The sequence below is a fragment of the Sturnira hondurensis genome, unplaced genomic scaffold (assembly GCF_014824575.4).
Source record: "Sturnira hondurensis isolate 20B ecotype Veracruz unplaced genomic scaffold, ASM1482457v3 Scaffold0013515, whole genome shotgun sequence".
In the NCBI taxonomy this organism is placed as follows: domain Eukaryota; kingdom Metazoa; phylum Chordata; class Mammalia; order Chiroptera; family Phyllostomidae; genus Sturnira; species Sturnira hondurensis.
The window spans coordinates 623,896-644,562 of NW_028086146.1; the positions used below are offsets into that span (position 1 = coordinate 623,896).

Here is a 20,667-nt window from a genome sequence, read left to right on the forward strand (position 1 = left end):
GAGTCACAACACTTAAGTGTAACACACCTACCTCTCTGGTGGTGAATAGATATTATGGGGGGAAAAACTCATGAGCAAGTTACCACTCCCAAGAATTGCAATGCCATTTCCCTCTCTCCGTGAGGTAGAATATGAATAGCCAAATAAATAAATAAAAAAACACAGCAATGTTCCAAAAACAGTGTTCCCCCTATGGGATGAGCTTTGGGAAAGCCCAGAGCACTGAAGAAATGCATGGGCATCAGATGAGAGGAAAGGACAACCAGATGATTTGTGTCATTTTGATAAATTTGAATAAATACATATATATACTCATACAGACAACCCTCCCCCAGCTAGGATATACTTGCTTTTGTTATGTGTGGATGGGGGTCAGGACATACCACCCCCAAATGTGGCATCTTGACATGATGAAAAATCCCTTTTTAAGCTGAAGGAGTTTGAGACTGGAAGAAGCAGGAAGGTTACTCTGGTGGTCCCCGCCCCCACCCTGCCTTCCCTGGAACAGGTCGTAACAACCATGGAGAGAGATGCCCGTCTTACATCCAGAGGACAGGAGCATCCTTATCTCTGAAGACAAAGGGAGCCAAGAAGAATCCAAACAAACAGGCCTTGCTAAGTTCCTTACACTTACCTCCTATTCCTTAACCTATCACATGCCTCCCTGACCACGCATTCTTCATGAAGCCTGGCAAAAACTGCTCAGGTCTGTTTCTCTGGGCTTTCATTTCCTGTGAAGGCTCCATCCTGGAAAATGTACACTAAATATATGTGCATGCTTTTCTTCTGTTAACCTATCTTTGTTAGTTTAGTTTTCAGACCCAGACAAACACCCTAAGCAGGTTGTGGAAAATTTTTTCTCCCCTACAACTGTGTGGGATTGAACCAAACATTCAAGAATCATAGACTACAGAAAATGAACAGAAAAAGAGAATGGGCAAAGATGAGAACCATTAATAAGCCCTATCAAGGTAAATCTCAGAAAAAAGAAAACACCCTCCACCCAACAAATGATACAGAATCAATGTGCTGCCTTTCCCCCCAACTTGCCCTTTGTTTATAACAAAGGAGATAGCTCTGAGGAGATAGCCAACTCCTCAGAGAGGAAATTTTAGTGCAGTAAGTAATGAAGCTAGGACTGTGCAGGGGGCGGGGCAGAGGAGTTCCCAACTTCCCATTTTAATCCAGTTGGAAGCTTTAAAAGGTGTTTTGTTCCTAAATTGCAACTGCTTAATGACAAAGTAAAACATACCTTTTTGTTCCTGATTTGAAATTAAGAAACTTGGAACAAAGGGTCTTTTCAATGCATTTTGTAAGGTGGAAATTAGGTTCTTATTGCTTTTTTAAGTAATAGGTGTTTCCTTCAAACATGAAGGACTTGAATGCAGAGAAAACATCAAAAGAAAGAGAAGTAGACAAGAAATGCATTAAATGCATCCTACAGACAAATACACACTCCGTCATAGAGCTTGCCGAGTTGCTTACGGTGGCCTCATCTCTGCATGCTCGACCAGGAACCACCGAGAGGAAAAGGAACTTCATGTTTCTTAATGGGGAAATTAAAGTACATTGAGATGACATCTGTAAAGGCCATAACGCCATATCTCTAGGAGATCTCAGTAGAAAAATTGGAGATCACTGCCAGAATGCAGGATACTGAAAAGTCTTCCAGATCCGGACTGAGGCATGAACAGGAGAAAAATACCCACCTGAATGTGCAAATCGTGAGTCTTTGCAATTTTTCCAAGTTCACTCATCAACCTCTCAGAGCAGGAGAGGGCAAAACGTGGCGTCACTATGGGCTTCACTCTAGGATACTGGAAATAATCAACAACAGTTGATAAGGAAACTATGGGTATCATGAATGCGTAGCATATTCTACAGCAAGGCGATTTTATGTCTTGATATTTGGGAACAGTCCTCCTTTCTAAGATTGGGTGGAAGTGCCGGGGTTCATGGAAACAACTCATGGTTAAGGACACAGGAGAGTACATTCTGTAGCACCGAGTCCAATGGAAGAAGATCTTGTCCCAAATGATAGCCACCTGCGGCTCCACATTCACAGGAAGGCTCAGTTGAGACCCACTCTGGTGGCCTTTAGGAAAAGAACAGAGAGGCAAAAGGAGAACTTTCAAAGGAGAGGGTGGGGGAGTCTAGGGGTGAGGCAGTGGCCTATTCCCCTTTCTGCATCCTGGGGAGGTGTGCTGACCATGGCACCCCTGAAGGCTGTTTAGCTGAAGAACTGTCTCTGATGTCACCCGAGGTGAGGGTCTGAGCAGGAAAGAAGACCTCATAGAAGGATGGTGAGAATAAGGATCCACCAAGCTCTGCCCAAGTCTCCAAGATTAAATTAAAAGACATGTTCAGATTCCCTATGGTTTCCGATCAGACTTCAAAAGATGGTCAGGGAAGGGTCTGGCTTGCCAATCAAAGAGCCTGCACTGTGGAACCATGAACCAGCCTGCTGGGGATGGGGCAGAAAACAGCTCTGCCTCCGTAGGCTCAGTAGCTGCAAGGCCTGCAAAGGGGGTGCCTGGCTGAGGGCCTGCAGGCATGCGACATGCCACACGTACATATATGGACCAAGACAGCCTGTGGCAGGGGCATCGGGGCTGGACACCACCTGTGTGGCGGACCCCATCAGGGGCCACAGCAGGCCAGGGCCAACATTAACATAGCCAACAAACACCATGCCTCCATTTCCAGGTGCCCCCAGTCTGTCCACAGCCACGCAGCCATCCCCTGCCTCTGTAGCGAACAGCCCTATGGAATTAGAAGATCCCAGAAGACAGGGAGAGAAAACCACCGAGAAAGCAAAACGTGCCCAACCTTACTGAGCTGAGCTGACAGGTTCACCGTGAAAATAATTTGAAGTTCTAGGAAAACACTTCTGCAAGCACGGGATAAACCAAACATACACAGATTATTCTCTGCCAAGCAACTTCTTAACAAATCCTATAGCTAAGACAAAGGGAATCCAAAAACAAACTGCAAGCAAGTTTACTTACGTTCCTTTGGAGCATTTCTGAAACAAATCTGAAAGAACACAACGAATGGGAAGTTAGAAATTTAGGCTTTTTCAAAAACAGGTTTTTTTTAATCTTAAAAACATGATCTTTCCATGTCCTGTTTCCCATGCAAACATTTCCAACACTGCACGTGTTTCACCACCACTAATTCGTGACTAACAAGTAGTAATTACTCTGCTTTCTCATTCGCAGAGATGGAGCGCAAAATCACAGGGAAGCACAATTTTATCATGTAACATCAGCTGGGCCGTTCACAAGGGTTCCCACAGCATTCACGCCATTCTCCCAGCCTGAGCTCGGTTCGGGGGAATATTGCAGTATGTGATGCTCCGGGGATATTAAACTCCTGGAGTCCTGTGCACCTGGAAGCATTTAGAAGCCATGGGGCCCTCTGCTCCTGATTTCCCTTAAGTGGAAGCTACTTGCTCACACAATATCCTCCTTTATTCCTAAGGCAGCGTCCTACTCCACCTGGATTTGGAGTAAGGCAGAAGAAAAAGGTCAGAGTTGGTTGTGCGAAGCGCACGGGGGTGGGGGTGGAGATCTTACCAATGATAGCTGCAGGGATGGTGGTATCTGCATGGCCTACAAAAAGGCTAATTCTGCCCTGGCTTGTAATGTTTTCTAGTTAGAGCTTCCTGCCTTCAGTGTGCCTTTGTTTCAGAATAAAATGCAAATTAAGGTTTACAATGACCACAAACATAAATTCACAGAAAAGTAGAGCTGATGACCAAGGGGAAGGTGTTGCTTCCTTATTCCTGGGAGCAGGTGACAGCCCCCTGGCCTCCTGTTCAGAGGGCACATTCAGGTGAAGGAAGCCCAGGAAATAAAGAAAAGTGGGACTTCTAAAACTTGCACTGGGATATGTTTGGACTTGGAGAATATTTAAATCTAAAGAAATTTCTTGTATGTATATTTCTTGAGTATTGAGTGTCATACAACACAATTCTTCACCAAATCCTTAAAGCACTATGGAAGAGCCATAGAAGAAATACAGAGCCCTGGCTGGTGTAGCTCAGTGGATTGAGCATGAGCCTGCAAACCAAAGGACTGTGGTTCCATTCCCAGTCAGGGCACATGCCTGGATTGCAGGCCAGTTCCCAGCAGGGGACGCACAAGAAGCAACCATACATTGATATTTCTCTCCATCTCTCCTTCCCGTCCCCTCTAAAGATAAATAAATAAAATCTTTAAAAAAAAAGGAATGTGTATCACTTCTCGGCCTTTTGGCTAAGATCAAGTGTAGTAAAAAAACGAATGTAGAAAAGATATCAATAGGACCAGTAGAATTTCCCAATGTAAGATAAAAAGTTCGCATCTGTGTTGTTCAAGGGTCAACTGTAATTTAATGACTAGGCCACACACACACTTAAAGCAGGTCCAATACACAGGAGAAGACCAGGCCTATAATAGAGAGGGTAAATCTGTCACGTCAAAAAAGAATCCCTCTATTTATGTAGGGGCTTACCCTAGAACTCCTGTAACAAGTTCCCAGAAGCTTTAAGCTATAATTTGCTATACAAAAGTAGTATTGGCATGCAACTTTTTTAAAGGACCCAGTGAATTTCATGAAGGCAGGAACACTGCAACATTTGTGCACATTTCACCTGGTGCAGAGTTTCTTCCGTATCTCCACCTCCATCAGGGCAGTGGAGGGGATGCCTTCCAGACAAATCAAGACAAACGTACCTTTCTGTTTCCTTAATTGATTCCTCAGTGGTTTCCTTATATTCCGGAAAAGTGTCATTCATATCCATGTTGACTTTGCCCACAAATGCCCGCTGCCCAAATTTATCTGAGGCACACAAAAAGAATCTAAAGTCACATGTCTTTCCCACCCAGTATCTCTTCTGAGACTTTTAAAAATTTAAAATCATTATGAAAACCTAGATGAGAATGTTAAAGATGATCCATTAAGAAGAATAACAACAACAAAACCCCACTAAGATCTGCAAGTAATAAATAGTCTTCCATCCATTGCTTCAATCACCACCACCACCACCCCCACTTCCAGGCTGGTCAGGCAATAATTGGGTGTTTTGTATTTATTATTCAGCTTTTTCCTTTGCTTATACAGGTTGTCTACATTTTTCCTCAAGTCATAACTATCCTTGTTCCCATTTTATCATATGAGGAGGGGACAGCTTCAGGCCCTGGTGAAACGCTCTATTCAACATGTCAAGGTAGACATGTAGACATGTAGACAAGTGTTGACAAGTCAACATGTCTACACCTTTTTCTTCTTTATTCCTTCTCTTTTGTCCATGGCTCACAATTTCCTTCCCATTTCTTACCCTACCCCATGCATTGAGTCCCTCTCTATACTTTTCTTGCATTTTACAGAAAAAGCAGCATGGTCTAGTGATAAGAAAAAGGGCACTGGAGTTTGACAGCCTTGGTTGAACTTGACTCTTTCTTCCTCTGTTACTTCCAGGATAGCAGGTATTAAGGGGTTTAAGGTCTAAATGGCTATGTGTTCAATGTCCTGTGCTAAGGGCAGGGTTAGAAGGAACACACCCTGTCATGTACATAAGGTATTGGGCACATGCTTAGACAAGATATTGCCACTATTCTTAACTGTAGCTATGCCAATTTTATTACCTGTAACAAAAATTGTATTTAGTCCTACTAGCAGCTCTTAGCACTAACCTAGTCCTCTATAGAGGTTCTAGAGGAATTCTATCTCAGTTAGGAAGGTCAGTGTACTTTGGGCATTGTTAATTCTTTTTGCAATGTCTCCACTTCTGTTATAAGGGTCTTACAGAAGTCTTTCTGCCTCTGTCTCTCCCTGTAATTCATTTTAATAATTGGCCGTTAGATTACTCTTTCTTAAAATACTACCTTCATCTCATATTTCATCTAGCTCAAAACCTTCTTTGAGTTTTTGATGTATATTCAAAAATGAGAACAAGCATTTTGATGTGTATTCTCTTTAGTCTGAAGCATCCAATCCACCCAACCTGCTCGCCCACCCCACTCTCCATGCAATGAATCCTGCCCCCTGGTTCAGCTACTCTGTTCCCTACTTCCAGTGTCCACTATAGACATCCTGCCTCATGACATTTCCCCTGTCTGGAGAACATTTTCCTCTTTCTCCATTTTATCTTTCCTTCAGATCCAAGTTTTTAAATCTCTTCCCTTCTAGGAAGTCTTCCTAGATGCTCCAGTTCTGGGTCTCCTCCAAAAAAAAAGCAATAATTATTTTCAGCATCATGTTTCAGGCCTTTGGCATCAATGACCTTGGTCAGCAAGCAGTAGTGTCATCATATCAGCCAACAGCATTTACTGAGCAGCTGCTATATACTAGGCACTGTATTGTATACAAGTTTCAGAATCATCAACCTAATTCACGTCCCAGCTCTGCTGATTAGCTGTGTGACTTGGGTATGTTTTATAACCTCTCTGAGCATTGGTTTATCCATTTGAAACACGAGGATGTAACAACTGCCTCAGAAGGCTGTTTGCAGCTTAGCTGACATAATCCATGTAGAGTGCTTTGCATGATGCCAGCCAACTTAGTAAGAGCACTACAGCTGTTCCTAAAGTTACAAATCAATGTGTGTAGTTATTAATCAATTAGTCCTATCTGGCAGTTTATGGGCAGAGACTATGTGCTGTTTCATTTTGTTCCCAGAAATTTGCACAGTGCCCAGAGCCTAACCAACAGCCAAGATATATCTGTTGACTATAACACACTATTGCTATCACCAGAATTAATAAACCCACTCCAAAAAGCCCTAGATTAATACACATCATTCTGGAGCCAAAAATCATAAGTAAATAATCAAATACTTAAATAATAAAAAACATTCAGGGGCCACAGTAATACACAGACACCTAATTACTTGCAAGAAATGCAATGCTCAAATTCCAGTAATTAAACACCAAGACTGCCCACAAGAATAACTCACTGCCAGAGATGGCCTGGCTGGCTTTGTTGGATGTACCCATAGATCATGCTTTCCTCTCCTCACCTGTAATTTCCGCAAGGAGCAGAGATGAGTCCGTGTAAATTGTTGCAAAGTAGCAAGCTGTGGTTGTTCCATTCTTCAGCGTTCTCCTCTAAAAATAAATCACAAAAACCACGAGTCGCGTGTGTTGAGAAAGTCACATGGAGCATACAGATGAAAATAAAATTCTAGTTTTTAATTTGAAAGTGTTTTTATTTAAAGGTAAGTCATCTCAATGTGAACTACAGTTAAGGTAATTGGCATGACTGACATTTGAAAAGTGTGAGCTGGAGAAGTTGGTAATTCTCATTTCCTAGATTCACACAGTTCTGTTTTGCAGAATTCATGAAATGTGATGCTAATTAATTCTTTATTTTTTAGGTTTGTGTAAGCATATGTAAAATTTATTGCATATAGGAGTGAATAAATGAGATTTTTCTGTTTATTACAGCATTAAAGAATTCAGCCAGACTTCTAGTTCATCCTGACAGATTGGTCACATATATCTATGTCTCTTCCTGAGCAAACTTCCACTAAAATAACAGTAAAAGAGTATAAAATTTATCACCCAACAGAAGAACATAAGAAGGGACATGAACAGAAGAAACATTTCAACATCCCCTTGGAAGACAAAGAATATGGACGAGATCCTAAGTGCAACTTAGGAGGAGAAAGAGAGAGAAGCATGTGGTTAACAGGAAATTTAAAAAAAAATATATAGTTTATTGATTATGCTATTACAGTTGTCCCCCTTCATTCCCCTCCACCCTGCACACCCCCTCCCACCCACATTCCCCCACAGGAACTCATGTGCCTGTGTCATAAGTTCTTTAGCTTCTACATTTCTCATACTATTCTTGCCCTCCCCCTGGGAGGGTTTATTTTCTACCTACCATCTATGCTACTTATTCTCTGTACCTTTTCCCCCCTCTCTCCTCCCACTCCCCTGTTGCTAACTCTCATGCGATCTCAATTTCTGTGGTTCTCTTCCTGTTCTACTAGTTTGCTTAGTTTGTAGTTTTTGTTTTAGATGTGGTCATTAATAATTGTGAGTTTGCTATAGTCATTTTACTATACATGTTTTTTATCTTCTTTTTCTTTGATAAGTCCCTTTAATATGTCATATAATAAGGGCTTTATGATGATGAACTCCTTGAACTTGACCTTATCTGAGAAGCACTTTATCTGCCCTTTCATTTTAAATGAAAGCTTTGATGGATAGAGCAATCTTGGATGCAGGTCCTTGCCTTTCATGACTTAGAATACTACTTTCTACCCCCTTCTTGCCTATAAGGTCTCTTTTGAGAAATCAGCTGACAGTCTGATGGGAACTCCTTTGTAGGTAGATATCTCCTTTTCTCTTGCTCCTTCTAAGATTCTCTCCTTCATTTTAATCTTGGGTGATATAATTACGATGTGCCTTGGTGTGTTCCTCCTTGGGTCCAACTTCTTTAGGACTCTCTGAGCTTCCTGGACTTCCTGGAAGTCTATTTCCTTTGCCAGACTGGGGAAGTTCTCTGTTATTATTTGTTCAAATAACTTTTCCACTTGTTGCTCTCCCTCTTCCCCTTCTGGCATCCCTATAATTCAGATGTTGGAATGCTTAAAGATATCCTGGAGGTTCCCAAGCCTCTCCTCGTTGTTTTGAACTCTTGTTTCTTCATTCTTTTCTGTTTGGTTGTTTCTTTCTTCCTTCTGGTCCACACCATTGATTTGAGTCTTAGTTTCCTTCCCATCACTATTGATTCCCTGTACATTTTCCTTTATTTTACTTAGCATAGCCTTCATTTTTTTCATCAAATTTGCAAACAAAGTTAACCAGTTCTGTGAGCACCCTGCTCACCAGTTCTTTGAACTGTGCATCTGATAGGTTGGCTATATCTTCATCACTTGGTTGTATTTGTTTTGGAGTTTTGATCTGTTCTTTCACCTGGGCCATTTTTGTTTGTTTGTTTGTTTTGAGATGCCTGTTACATAGTGAGGAATGGTGCCTTAGGTGTTCACCAGGGTGGCGCAGCCCAGTGGCTGGGTTGTGACACTGTATGTGGGGGAAAGATCCTAGAGGGAATAGGTACTTACTTCCCTCTCTGCCAGATTTCAGTCACTTCTACCACTATCCCCAAGCAAACTGGGCCCTCCTGGTGCTGATTCCCAGGTGGGTGGGTTTGTGTATGTCCTAGGACCCAGTGGGTCTCTCCAACAAACTCTTCTGTGAGGCTGGGAGTCTCTCCTAGCACCTCAATCCCCACAGATTTTTTTCAATAGGTGATTTGAGGCTTTGTTTCCCCGAGCTGGGACCCTGGTTTGCATGATCTGTCTTGCTCCCCAATCTCACCTGGTTTATCTGTGTGCGAATGTGGGACTGCCAGGTCTGCCAGCCTCCTTGTGCGCCATGCCCCTCCACAATCCAGCACCTCCTGGGTCCAACTGCTGCCAGCTTGCGCACCCAGGGTCCACCAGCCCCACTTTGCCATGAGCCCTATCCACCCAGCCATCTGACTCCACCCCTCCTACTGGTCTAGATGAATGTTTCTTCTTTAACTCCTTGGTTGTCTGTCAGACTTCCATACAGTTCAACTTTCTGTCAGTACTGGTTGTACTTTTTGTTCTAAATTTTTGTTGTCCTTATTTTTGTTGTGTGAGGAGGCACAGTGTGTCTACCTATGCCTCCATCTTGGCCAGAAGTCTTGTTAACAGGGAATTGGCTCAAAGTCTGTCTACAGATGATGAAGCACTGCAGGACCCTCTTCCAATTATGCATAATCTGTTCCTTGCAAGAGAGATGTACTCTGTAGAAATGGATTAGTATTTCACTAGTAAACAAGTTCCCTAGTAAACAAGAACTACCCCCACCCAGATCTTCCAACTGACACCTTAAAGTATCAAACTTAATTATGAACATATGCTCAAGCTTCAACAGACACTGAAGGAGAGCCGCTGTGAAAAGGAGGAGGAGAAGAAAAAACTCTAGAAAAAAACTTTGGAAGAAACAGGATCAGATAGAAGTAAGATTAAAAACAATATGGTTAACATTCTGAAAGGATTAAAGAAGATATCGTATCCATAAGACAAGAACAAAATGCTATGAAAATCAAAGAACAATAGTTCCATAAAAGTAAAAGTTTTATAAGTGAAATTTGAAAGTCAATAGAAAGGTTGTAGGATAAATTAAAAGAGAGTCCCTGAGGGGAAAAATACTTTGAACTTAAATAACAGGGAATAGCATGCCGCATATCTCAGACAGCAGTCTCTACTCTGCATCAGCTAGTTGTTGAAAAAAGCAAATGAGAGCCCAGTGATGTTAGTCAGTCCCAAAGGACAAGAGAATTTGAAAAGCTGGAATTTTATGTCAATCTTTTCAAACTTTAAGACACTTTGCACATGAAATAAAATGCATCTGGCTGTCAATAGAGGATGATTAGAACCTGTCAACTACAGACAAGGATGAGCTGTGTCTCAGAATCACAAGTCCAGGAGGAAAGCTGATACCGTGACACAGACATCAAATTCAATCTCCAGTGACTCCTGGAGTGTCTGCAGCCTGTGTACACAGTAAATATATATTGAATGAACACCTGAGGAAGCTGAATGACTAAGCAACAAGAGAGATAAATGAACTAAAATTAGTATTATTAGACAAATAGAATTGGACATGATGTCCTTGAAAAAGGACAGGCTATTATAACAGCAGAGTGAATCAGTGACTTGCAAAATTGGACTATGGTGTTCTTGAAGAATATAATACAACAGGCATAAAGAAACTTTTGGACTAATAAAAATCTTCTAAAACTGGACTGTGGTGATGGTTGCCTTAAAATTAGTGAATATGTGATATGTAAATTATATCTCAGTGAAGTTATTTTTAAAAGAAATAAAATGAGATATAAGAGTTTGAACATTTTTCTGATAAAAGTTACCAAAAAAGAGAAGATTGAAGGGAAGAATATATTCACAGAGAAAGGGAAATTCCCTAATTGAAAGACAGACAGAGGTTCTCATATTGAATGAACTACTTATTAAAGATAATGAACTGAAAACAAATCTATAAGTGAAATTTCAGAATATCCTGAAGGCCAGCAAATTAGCCAGAATGGAATGAGAATCAGATTAACACCAGCACATTGGATGCTGATGGATATTTCAAATACAATTTTCTCTATGACGAAAGCGCATGATTTCAGAGTCAGAACAAAGTAAAACCATTTTTGATAATTCAAGGATTTAAAGTATTCATCACCCACTTTACTGAAAAAGAATTATCAGATATATATTCCAAGAAAATAAAGAATGAATCTAAAAGAAAGGGGATCCAAATAGCTAACAAAAAAGTAAAACTCGGAGGAGACTTCTGGTCAAGATGGATGCATAGGTAAACATGGCTCACCTCCTCACTCAACCACAGCAAAAATTGCAGCTAAAATACAAAACAACTATTACCCAGAATCATCAGAAAATTGAGTAGTATGGAAATCTGACAACCAAAAAATTAAAGAAATCACATTCATCCAGATGGGTAGGAGGGGGGATATGCCAAGATACTTGGGTACACATGGAAATGTAGAACTGCAGAATGAGCAGTTCCACACCCACAAATGGTGGGTAAAAATTGGAAAAATACCTCAGGAGCAAAGGACCCCAGCCTCACACCAGACCACCCAGCCCAGGTTCCAGTGCCAGGAAGATAGGTCCCCCTAACTTCAGGCTGCAAAATGATAGAAAAATGATAGAAAAATGATAGAAGACTTGCTTAATACATCTACAACTTAGTCTAATAGAGGTGTAAAAAGTGTCATGTGCAGATATCCATAAAAACTGACCTTTAGTTGTGTCATAAACTAGTAGTCAATTCATTGCCAAGAAAAATAATCATAAAAATTATATTCACTAACCAGAGTAAAATAAACTTCAAATTTGAATGGAAATATAATTAGACGTTTTCTAAATTTTCAAAAATTTAAATACCTTTCTAAAACCTGGGCTTAAACATGAATCAAAATGGGAAATTTCAGCTACTTAGCAATGATGACAGTGGAAATACTACCCATAGTTGTCAAAATCTATGGTGCAAAACTCTGGTCTTGATTGCCCATTTGGTGAAAGATAGATCTAGAACTGTTTTCTGAGGAATAAAATAAAAAACGAAACTGTCTTGATAATATTCGTGGGTACTGCCTTAGCACAGCACCCCTATGCATTGCCAGGCGCAGTCTTCAGCCTAAGGACACGTTCTAGTTAACAAACCTTATTTTTCACACAGCCACACCCTTGGCCCATGCAGCTCTTACAGTGTGTGGTCCTGCTCATAATCAGAAACACTGGCTGCATGAACTGCAAATACTTTTTGAGATAACACCTATTTGTTATTCCAAATCCCTGACTTTAGAAATAAAACTTATGGAGTATGGCCCAAAGGACACATAGTTCTAGATACTCTCTCTAAACATAAAACACTGGTATATCTGGACTTTTTGATACTACAGCACCTTGACAATATATGGATTTTGACAATATAGCATGTAACTATATTGGAATACTGTGTATAATTTTCTTAAATTTCAGTATGAAAAATAGATATGCTTCATTTCCCTTAACAATCACACTGTCTGACTGTCTGATTAACAATCACTGTGTGATTTTTAAACCACACAGACAATGTAGAATTCAAAACTGATTTCCCTCTGTGGGTCAGCTGCTAGACACTTAAAGCCAAATTTGTGACAAAAAAATATGGCATGCATTTACCTCTTGGTTTTATTTTATTTTTCCTCCCCTCTTTTCTCCTTTATCATGATTTTGTGACTCATTTGCTTTTGTTGGGTACCATGCAATTTCAAGATATCTCAAACCATTTTTAGAATAATGCAAGGTATTAATAAAGTTTGAAAATAAAAAGATTTGGTGTAGTTAACACAGTTCATTAACACAATGCACTGGCAAGTCCATATGTAGCTTTAGTCCTTCTCAGTTTTTCCGGTGTCATGAGGACACATGCCAGATATGTAAGATCCACAATTACACTGAATGTATAATTAAGTGGGGCAAGTGTCTAAATGATAACACTTGTTTTTTATTCTTTAAGGCTTGAGTGATGTAAGACAAGGGAACTGGCAGGATAACTGGTCATGAAATGTGGCTTATAATAATGTCATCATCACATAGCCATCACTTTAGGAGAAAATTCATCAATGGGTCCAACAAAAATGCAGGAATATTCAGACTAAGTGTCCTGAATGATAAGAGGTAGTGGTCAGATAAGAAGGTATTTGCAACTTTAATTCTGGTTGCTAAATGGATTGGGCAGAGGGTTGGTAGAGAAAGGCCAGAAATGATTTTCTGAGAAAGTGAGAAGAAGGACATTTTCAGAGCCTTCAAGGAAGGGTTGGCACACCCTACAGCCACCATTCAGTGGCGGAACTAGCCACATAATTCCCTCTAGTGGAGACAATGCTGGTCACACTCCCATATGCCCTGTAATGGAAATATCCTATTTTCCCTCCTTGTAAAACTACCAAAATAGCATGACATCCTTATGATTGTAATTTAAATTTTTAATTTTACATTTCCTTGGGTATTTTTTAAAGCTAACACATAGAGTGCTTACCATATGTTAGGCACTATTCTAAGAACCTTACAAATATTAACTTGCCTGATTCTTATAACAATCCTGTGAAATAGGCACAATCATTATCTCTATTTTTTTTACAGATGGGGAAGATGAGTTGCAGAACTTCCCAAAGGTTGTGCAGCTATTCCATATGGTCCCCAGAACAGTGTCATGGATCAACAGGAGTAAGAGAACACACATATGCATCAAAACCAAGTTTAGTAAAGTAAAACATAAAAAGGAAAAGACCGAGAGTCGTAAGAGCCCACCAGATTGGGGATTTGGGAACTCGAACTCAAGTCCTCTCCTTGCTAGTGACAAGCTGTGTAGGGAGGTGGTCACAAACTCACTGGGCTATGAAAGACTGAGAAAACCTCAATAGTCCATTCTAGCCTTAACTGCCTGTGTTTCACACTTAAATTTTGCCCCAAGAAATTAATGTTTCTACAGGTAACCAAAGACAGTACACCGAGTCTCACAAGCAGGATACTTACAACAACTCTAGTGTACACTTCTTCTGCAAAATCAATGCTCTTGAATTTGACTTCTGTAGGATACGTATACTTGGTCAGCCACTCCATAAGCTGCAGGTCCATATGACTCCCAGCAAAGTAATACTGAGGGGCATGGATGTGTGCATCAACCAGCCCGGGCATGAAGAATTCACTGAAAACGAAGATGAGAGAAATAGCATCCTTAGGCATTTTCCATATCTTTAAACCATGTTTTCTCTCGGCAAGGATTGAACTGTTCACCCCACACAGGTTTAGAGCTGAAGCCATCCGATGAACAAATTCTCCTCCTATTGAGAGATCGAGAAGTCAAAACGAAGCTCTGAAAGACATCGCTGCTAACTTGGAACGGCTGGCGTGCCGTCAACCACAGAGGAAGCCGCGAGGGAAAAGCACAGCACTGGACGGAAGCAGAGTGGTCAGAGCACAAGGAAGGAGTGAAGCAGTGCTTTCATCCTATGACTTTGTTCTCACAGGTTAGGGATTAAGACGGGGGAAAAAAGATGAGAGAGGAGGTCTTCAAACTTTCGAGAGCCATGCTGAGGAATTAGACTCAAGCCACTCAGGATAACTGAAGAGGAGGCGTGAAGAGACCATGGCAATGCTAGGTGCTTCTGATCACTCCTGCTGTTACCCTGATCCACCAGTTAATTTTTACATTTCTATGAACTCTTCTAACAAAAAGCCCTGGAAAGATGTTTCCACAAGTTTTCAGAGGCACTACCCACAGAATTGAGGGAAGTCAGTGCTAAGAGGTATTTAAAGCTTTTTTAAAGAACTATTGCTGCTCATCAGTATGTATGTATCGTGTTTAATGTCATCGAAACAGGTATTTGTTAAAAGATACTATGTACCACCATCACCCCAAATAAATATATTTTTATATACATAAAGAATTTGGCCCTGGCTAGTGTAGCTCAGTGAATTGAGCACGGACCTGCAAACCACACGATCGCGGTTCGATTCCCAGTCAGGGCACGTGCCTGGGTTGCAGGCCAGTTCCCAGCAGGGGACTCAAGAGAGGCAACCATACATTGATATTTCTCTCCTTCTCTCCTTCCCTTCCCCTCTATAGATAAATAAATAAAATCTTAAAAAGAAAAAGAATTTGAACTTAAAATGACCTAACAAAAAATCCCTTCTACTACCAATTCAAATGTATACCACTTCAGTGGAAAACAAATAAAGACATGGGTATCTATAAATGCTTTATTTTTAAAAAATGACAACTGGGAATGATAATAATAACGATAATGATGATGGTGACAGCAGGTAATGTTTACTGAAAATGTGTGTGTACTGGACNCAGCCGGGGACTCAAGAGAGGCAACCATACATTGATATTTCTCTCCTTCTCTCCTTCCTTTCCCCTCTAAAGATAAATAAATAAAATCTTAAAAAAGAAAAAGAATTTGAACTTAAAATGACCTAACAAAAAATCCCTTCTACTACCAATTCAAATGTATACCACTTCAGTGGAAAACAAATAAAGACATGGGTATCTATAAATGCTTTATTTTTAAAAAATGACAACTGGGAATGATAATAATAATGATAATGATGATGGTGACAGCAGGTAATGTTTACTGAAAATGTGTATGTACTGGACACTGGGCACAGCATTCTATGTGTGTCATCTTATTTGTTCCTCACAGGGGGGTGGTATATACATTCTTGACTCAGGCTGCCTGATTTTGAATCCATGCCCCACCATAACCCGGCAGTGGGATATTCAACATGTAATTCGATCTCTCTGTGGTTCAGTTTCCGCGGTGTCAAATGGAAGTAGGAGTGCCAGGACAGGGCTGTTGCGAGGATTGAGTTGGCGTGCATAAAAATAGTACTTAGAGGATGGAAAACACTAAAAAATTATTAGTTGTGATGATGGTGCAATAGTCACAACAAATCTATGAAGTAATAGTGTTATCTTCATTTACATAAGAGTAAACTACAGCTCAGGAAATTTAAGTAGTTTGAAAAAAGTAACTATTCAACTAGTCAACCAGATTCAAACCATGGCAGTTGTCAGTGACTCAGGACCCTTGGTCATTACCCTCCAAGTGTCAGAATTGTTCATTCACTTCAGGAATGAAGAGTAGTGACAACCTGTAAGCAAGGCAAAAAGGCAGTGCTGAGGGGGCATGCAGAGAAAGAGGGTGAAATATGGATTCCCTTTAGGTATTAGTCACTGGCCTCTGTAATCCTTGCGTCTTTTACTGTCTCTACCACCATAAAATGGGATGGAAGTGTGACTTCTTTGTATACTTGAATTGTCCAATCAAATATTATTTCCCAAGTTTCTAATATGTTTTAAAATCTCTACTAAACTTTGTGGAGTTTTTAGAGAAATAAGGCATCTTGTCCTCAAAGAGATTATAACCTAGTTAGGAGATTAGGGATGAGTGAGGGCTTGTGTGTGTGTGTGTGTGGGGGAGAGAGAGAGAGATAGGAGGTGTAAAAAATGGATATGTATAATGGTCAAAGTATAAAGGGTTTAAGTGAGCAATTTCATGCCTAGTAACTTACCCAAATGAAACAAAAAAAGCAAAAAAAAAAAGAATGTTCATAGCAGCTTCAAATTGGAAACAATCTAAATACCGCAGGAAAATGGATAAAATCTGGTATATTAATAAAATGGAATATTATTCACCAGTGAAAAAGAATGAACTACTTACTGCTATACACAACAGTAAGAATGCATCTCAGAAACATTATGATGGGTGGACAAGTCCAGACCCAAAAGAGCATGTACTGAGTTATTCCATTTGCATGACATTCAAAACCAGATAGAAGTAATCTATGTGACAGAGACCAGTCAGGGGTTGCCTGTGGGGGCTGGAGCCTGACTAGCAGGGGCACAAGGCAGCTTTCTAGGATGAGAGGAAATATATACTCAGAGGTTTCTTTGAGTATATTTCAAGAAGTGGAACAAAAATCTGAAATGAACCCACTAGAAGAAACCAACAGCAGATTGGATAAAGCTGAGGCTTGAAGCAGTGATCTAGAGAACAAAATGACAGAAAACAGTTGTTCACAGGTGGGGTTAATCCTCAGGACAGACCTACATCACAGTATATAAGACACTGGTCAGGGGCTGCCCCCAAGACAGAGTTGTTTCTAGCAGGATCTAGTGAGTCAACCACAAGAAACATATTTTGAACAAATTATTTTAAAAACTACTAAAAGCACTTGGAACATAAAATCACAGCTCAAATGCACTTTTGGAAATAGGTCTTACCTAATTAACCATGCTATCAGAACAATTGCTCCCCAAAGTACCCTCCTATCCTCCCAACAATAATCTCTACCATGCTTTCTTTATTTCCTCTACAGAAGGTACACCACCCATCACTGTCACACTTACGTATCTGTGCACTTGTTTACTCTCTGCGTTCCCCGGGGGCTGTAAACTCTGCAGGGCAAAGACTTAGTAAACAATTTTCACCCCCAGATCCTAGTCTGTGTACACACTAAGCTCAACAAATATTTGCCGAAGGATTAAATGGAAGAAGGCGGCCTCTAGTACTCAAAACTTCTACCCTATCCTTAAGCTTCCTGTCTTTATCTATCTCCTCCTTCACATCTCACACCTTAAAAAATTTACAAGGCCTCTCTGTCTCTCAAGGCAGGTTTCTTTTCATTTGAGATGAGTTCATGGCATCCACAAAGGGGAAGAAGTTGGCGATGACTTACTGGCGGCTCAGTTCTCTTATATCGCACGGCTTGAAGCACCATTCTTTGGCCAGCTTTTCTTGTTGAGATGCTTCTTCTAAAAACACTATCTTTAAAAGAAAGGAAGGAAAGAATCACAAATTAATGAACCACACATAGTCACTCATTGCTACTAAATACATAAATCTTTTTAAAAGAGACTATACTGTAGCTGATTTAATTTTAAAAGGCATTTGATATCAAATGGGACTGAGTTTAGAGGCAAAAGCAGTTGTTTGCTTTTGGCTGCCCAGCGAAGTAAATTACGTGTTATTTCTCCTTTTCTGCCATTCTGTAGATATAAGTGAGACTTCAAAAATTCTAATTTGAAGATACAGGGTGTTTTAAATGGCTAATTGATATTTATTTCTTCCCCACCCCTGAAAATGATTGAAGGAAACAATCGTTTATAGAAAGTATACCTCACCGCAGAGGACGAAAAGATTTTTGTTAGGATATTATGGGAAACTCAAGTTCAGAGTGCTGCAGTAGCGCATCATGGGGTAATTTATTAACACTAATAACTGCTCATAGTTGCCTGACATTTGTCTTAGCATAAACCAGGTTGACGTTCTGATACCAGTTGTCTGCAGTATTCTTCTAGTACTACATCTCAGACGTGAACATAGTGACTGCTCCTGTTAGATTTGTGAGGTCTGAAGCCTGTGGGCTGAAGGTTAGAAACTTCAACTGGTCTCTTAATCTCTCTTGGTCTGGTTCCCCCTCTGCAAACGGGGGGTAATACCAGTGCATACTTCATAAGGCTATTGTGAGACTTTGCGATCATTACAGTAAAGAAGTGAGTAGACCCTTGGAATATGTTAAATGCTAGATACATTATACCTGATGCTGATAATTTTTTAAGTATAGTGTGATTGCTTTCTCTATGAAAATGGCTTGCAAAGCAAGACAGGGCAAAAAGGAAATACCTTGTTTCATTTTTAAATGCAATACTGTGAGAAAAAACATTTCATAGAACATGAAATGCTAAAAAATAACCGTAGATAAAAACGTATCTAATTAATTAGAAGTAAGGCAATATACTGCAAAAAATAATTTGTAAAACTAAAATAAAATAAATGTTAACTTCCTTATTCATTAAAGATACACCTTTTTAAAAATTAGAATATTTTTAGAAGAGAAAAATAAAGATGTAATTTCTACAAATAAGGAAAAGTAATTTGATGATTCAAACAATACATTCAAATAAATAAATATCAAAACAGACACAAAATTAATCAAAACCCACAAAAACAGAATTTATTACTATAACTCAGAACCAATTTACTATTAAAGCAATTGCTCAATAATAAAATATTTGTAAACCATGATATTTCCACATTTGAAAATATATTTGCAATAAATGAAAAAAATATAAATGATCAAAATATATTCTAGAGAGGTAGGGAAACTGAATGAACTAACTCTAGAAGAAACTGAGAAGTTTTACTAACTCTTTAGGAAATCATATGGTTCAGAACCATGCTACCTAATAGAAATACAATGTCCTTCAAAATGCATGTGTAACTTTAACTTTTCTAATAGTCACACTAAATGTTTGAGACAAAACAGGTTAAGTTAATTTTTAAATGTTTTATTTAACAACATAGGTGGCTATGATAAAAGACTATCACATCAACATGAATCAACATAAAGTTATTAATTTTATTTTGGTGGGGGTATTTAGTTTTTAAATTCTGGGTGTATTTTGCATTTGCATTTAAAGTATATTTCAACTAGATAACTAAATTTTCATCAGAAATATTTAATCTGTATACTTAGATTTTATATAATTTACAAAAAGTAGACTCACATACCCAGATTGATCCAAAAACACTTAAAAGATTTCCAAAACTGAGATGAGTATCAATTTTTAAATGGAAAATTAAGTTTAAAATAAAAAGCAAGAAACTAAAAAATTCAAAACTTTAATTCATAGTCTTGCCACATTTCAAGTGCTTAATGTACTGCATTGGACAGCACACATTCAGAGAATTTCTTAGCTAATATCTTTCCAGCTTACAAAGAATAGGTAATATCTGTGCAGGGTAACGAGCCCCAAGGCATGGAAAAAAGTGGACACCTCTCCATTTTTACATAGCTAGCATAATCCTCATATAAAACCTGACAAAGTATACACAACACATTCATAAACACATACACGCAAACAGAGAGCAAAAATTACAAGCCAATGTTATCGTTATTTAATAAAATAGATGCAAAAATAATCCCAATGATATACTGGCAATAAAAAGCAAAAGTCATTAAAATAATAATTTAGAATGTCTGCAACATGTAAGCCTCAATTATTCTAACCAAACAAGACATACCTTCTATCAATTTACAGCAGATTTTTATTAGTTAGGCAAGAACCCAACTCCTTACAGACCACTAGAATAAACCCACCCACTCTCTTTCCTGTTATCTTCAACTGACGTTCAAGCTAGAATTCACCTGCTCCTCACATAAACACTAAGGATCTTGATCTGTATCATTATTTTCACTAAAGCTCTGTCCTTCCTTATCCCTGACTGAGCTCCCACTACTCTCCACTTACCAAAACCCTCCACTGTGACCTTCTGTTTCTGCCCTTCCAAAGCAGCAAAATCCCCTCTGTCTTCAAGGTAAGTTCTGAGTTTTTCCCTCCTCATAGCTGGGGCTCTACCCTGAGGACACAGCTTCCCCAATGCTTCTCGAATGGCAGGTATTCACACATCAGGCTCAGGCAATGAGTCTGGTGCATTCCATAGCCATTTCCATGGCCATTTCCAAGTCATTTATCTTGCAGCTCCTTGTAAATAAAGAAGGAACCTTTAGCTTTCCAGAGAATCTTTTGCTTCTTTTTGTTGTTCTCCTCCTTT

General features: G+C 39.5%; 1 protein-coding gene across 1 annotated transcript in view; it reads right to left on the reverse strand.

Moving 5' to 3' along the window:
* Positions 1-20,667, reverse strand: part of GDA (guanine deaminase) — an 82,219-nt gene that overhangs the window by 22,852 nt on the left and 38,700 nt on the right. Inside the window, exons 2-7 of the mRNA XM_037061673.1 lie at positions 17,789-17,877; positions 14,078-14,249; positions 7,004-7,091; positions 4,719-4,824; positions 3,009-3,036; positions 1,710-1,817 (exon numbers count right to left, since the gene is read on the reverse strand). Coding sequence (XP_036917568.1) covers positions 1,710-1,817; positions 3,009-3,036; positions 4,719-4,824; positions 7,004-7,091; positions 14,078-14,249; positions 17,789-17,877 — 591 coding nt within the window. The remainder of the gene's footprint in view (positions 1-1,709; positions 1,818-3,008; positions 3,037-4,718; positions 4,825-7,003; positions 7,092-14,077; positions 14,250-17,788; positions 17,878-20,667) is intronic.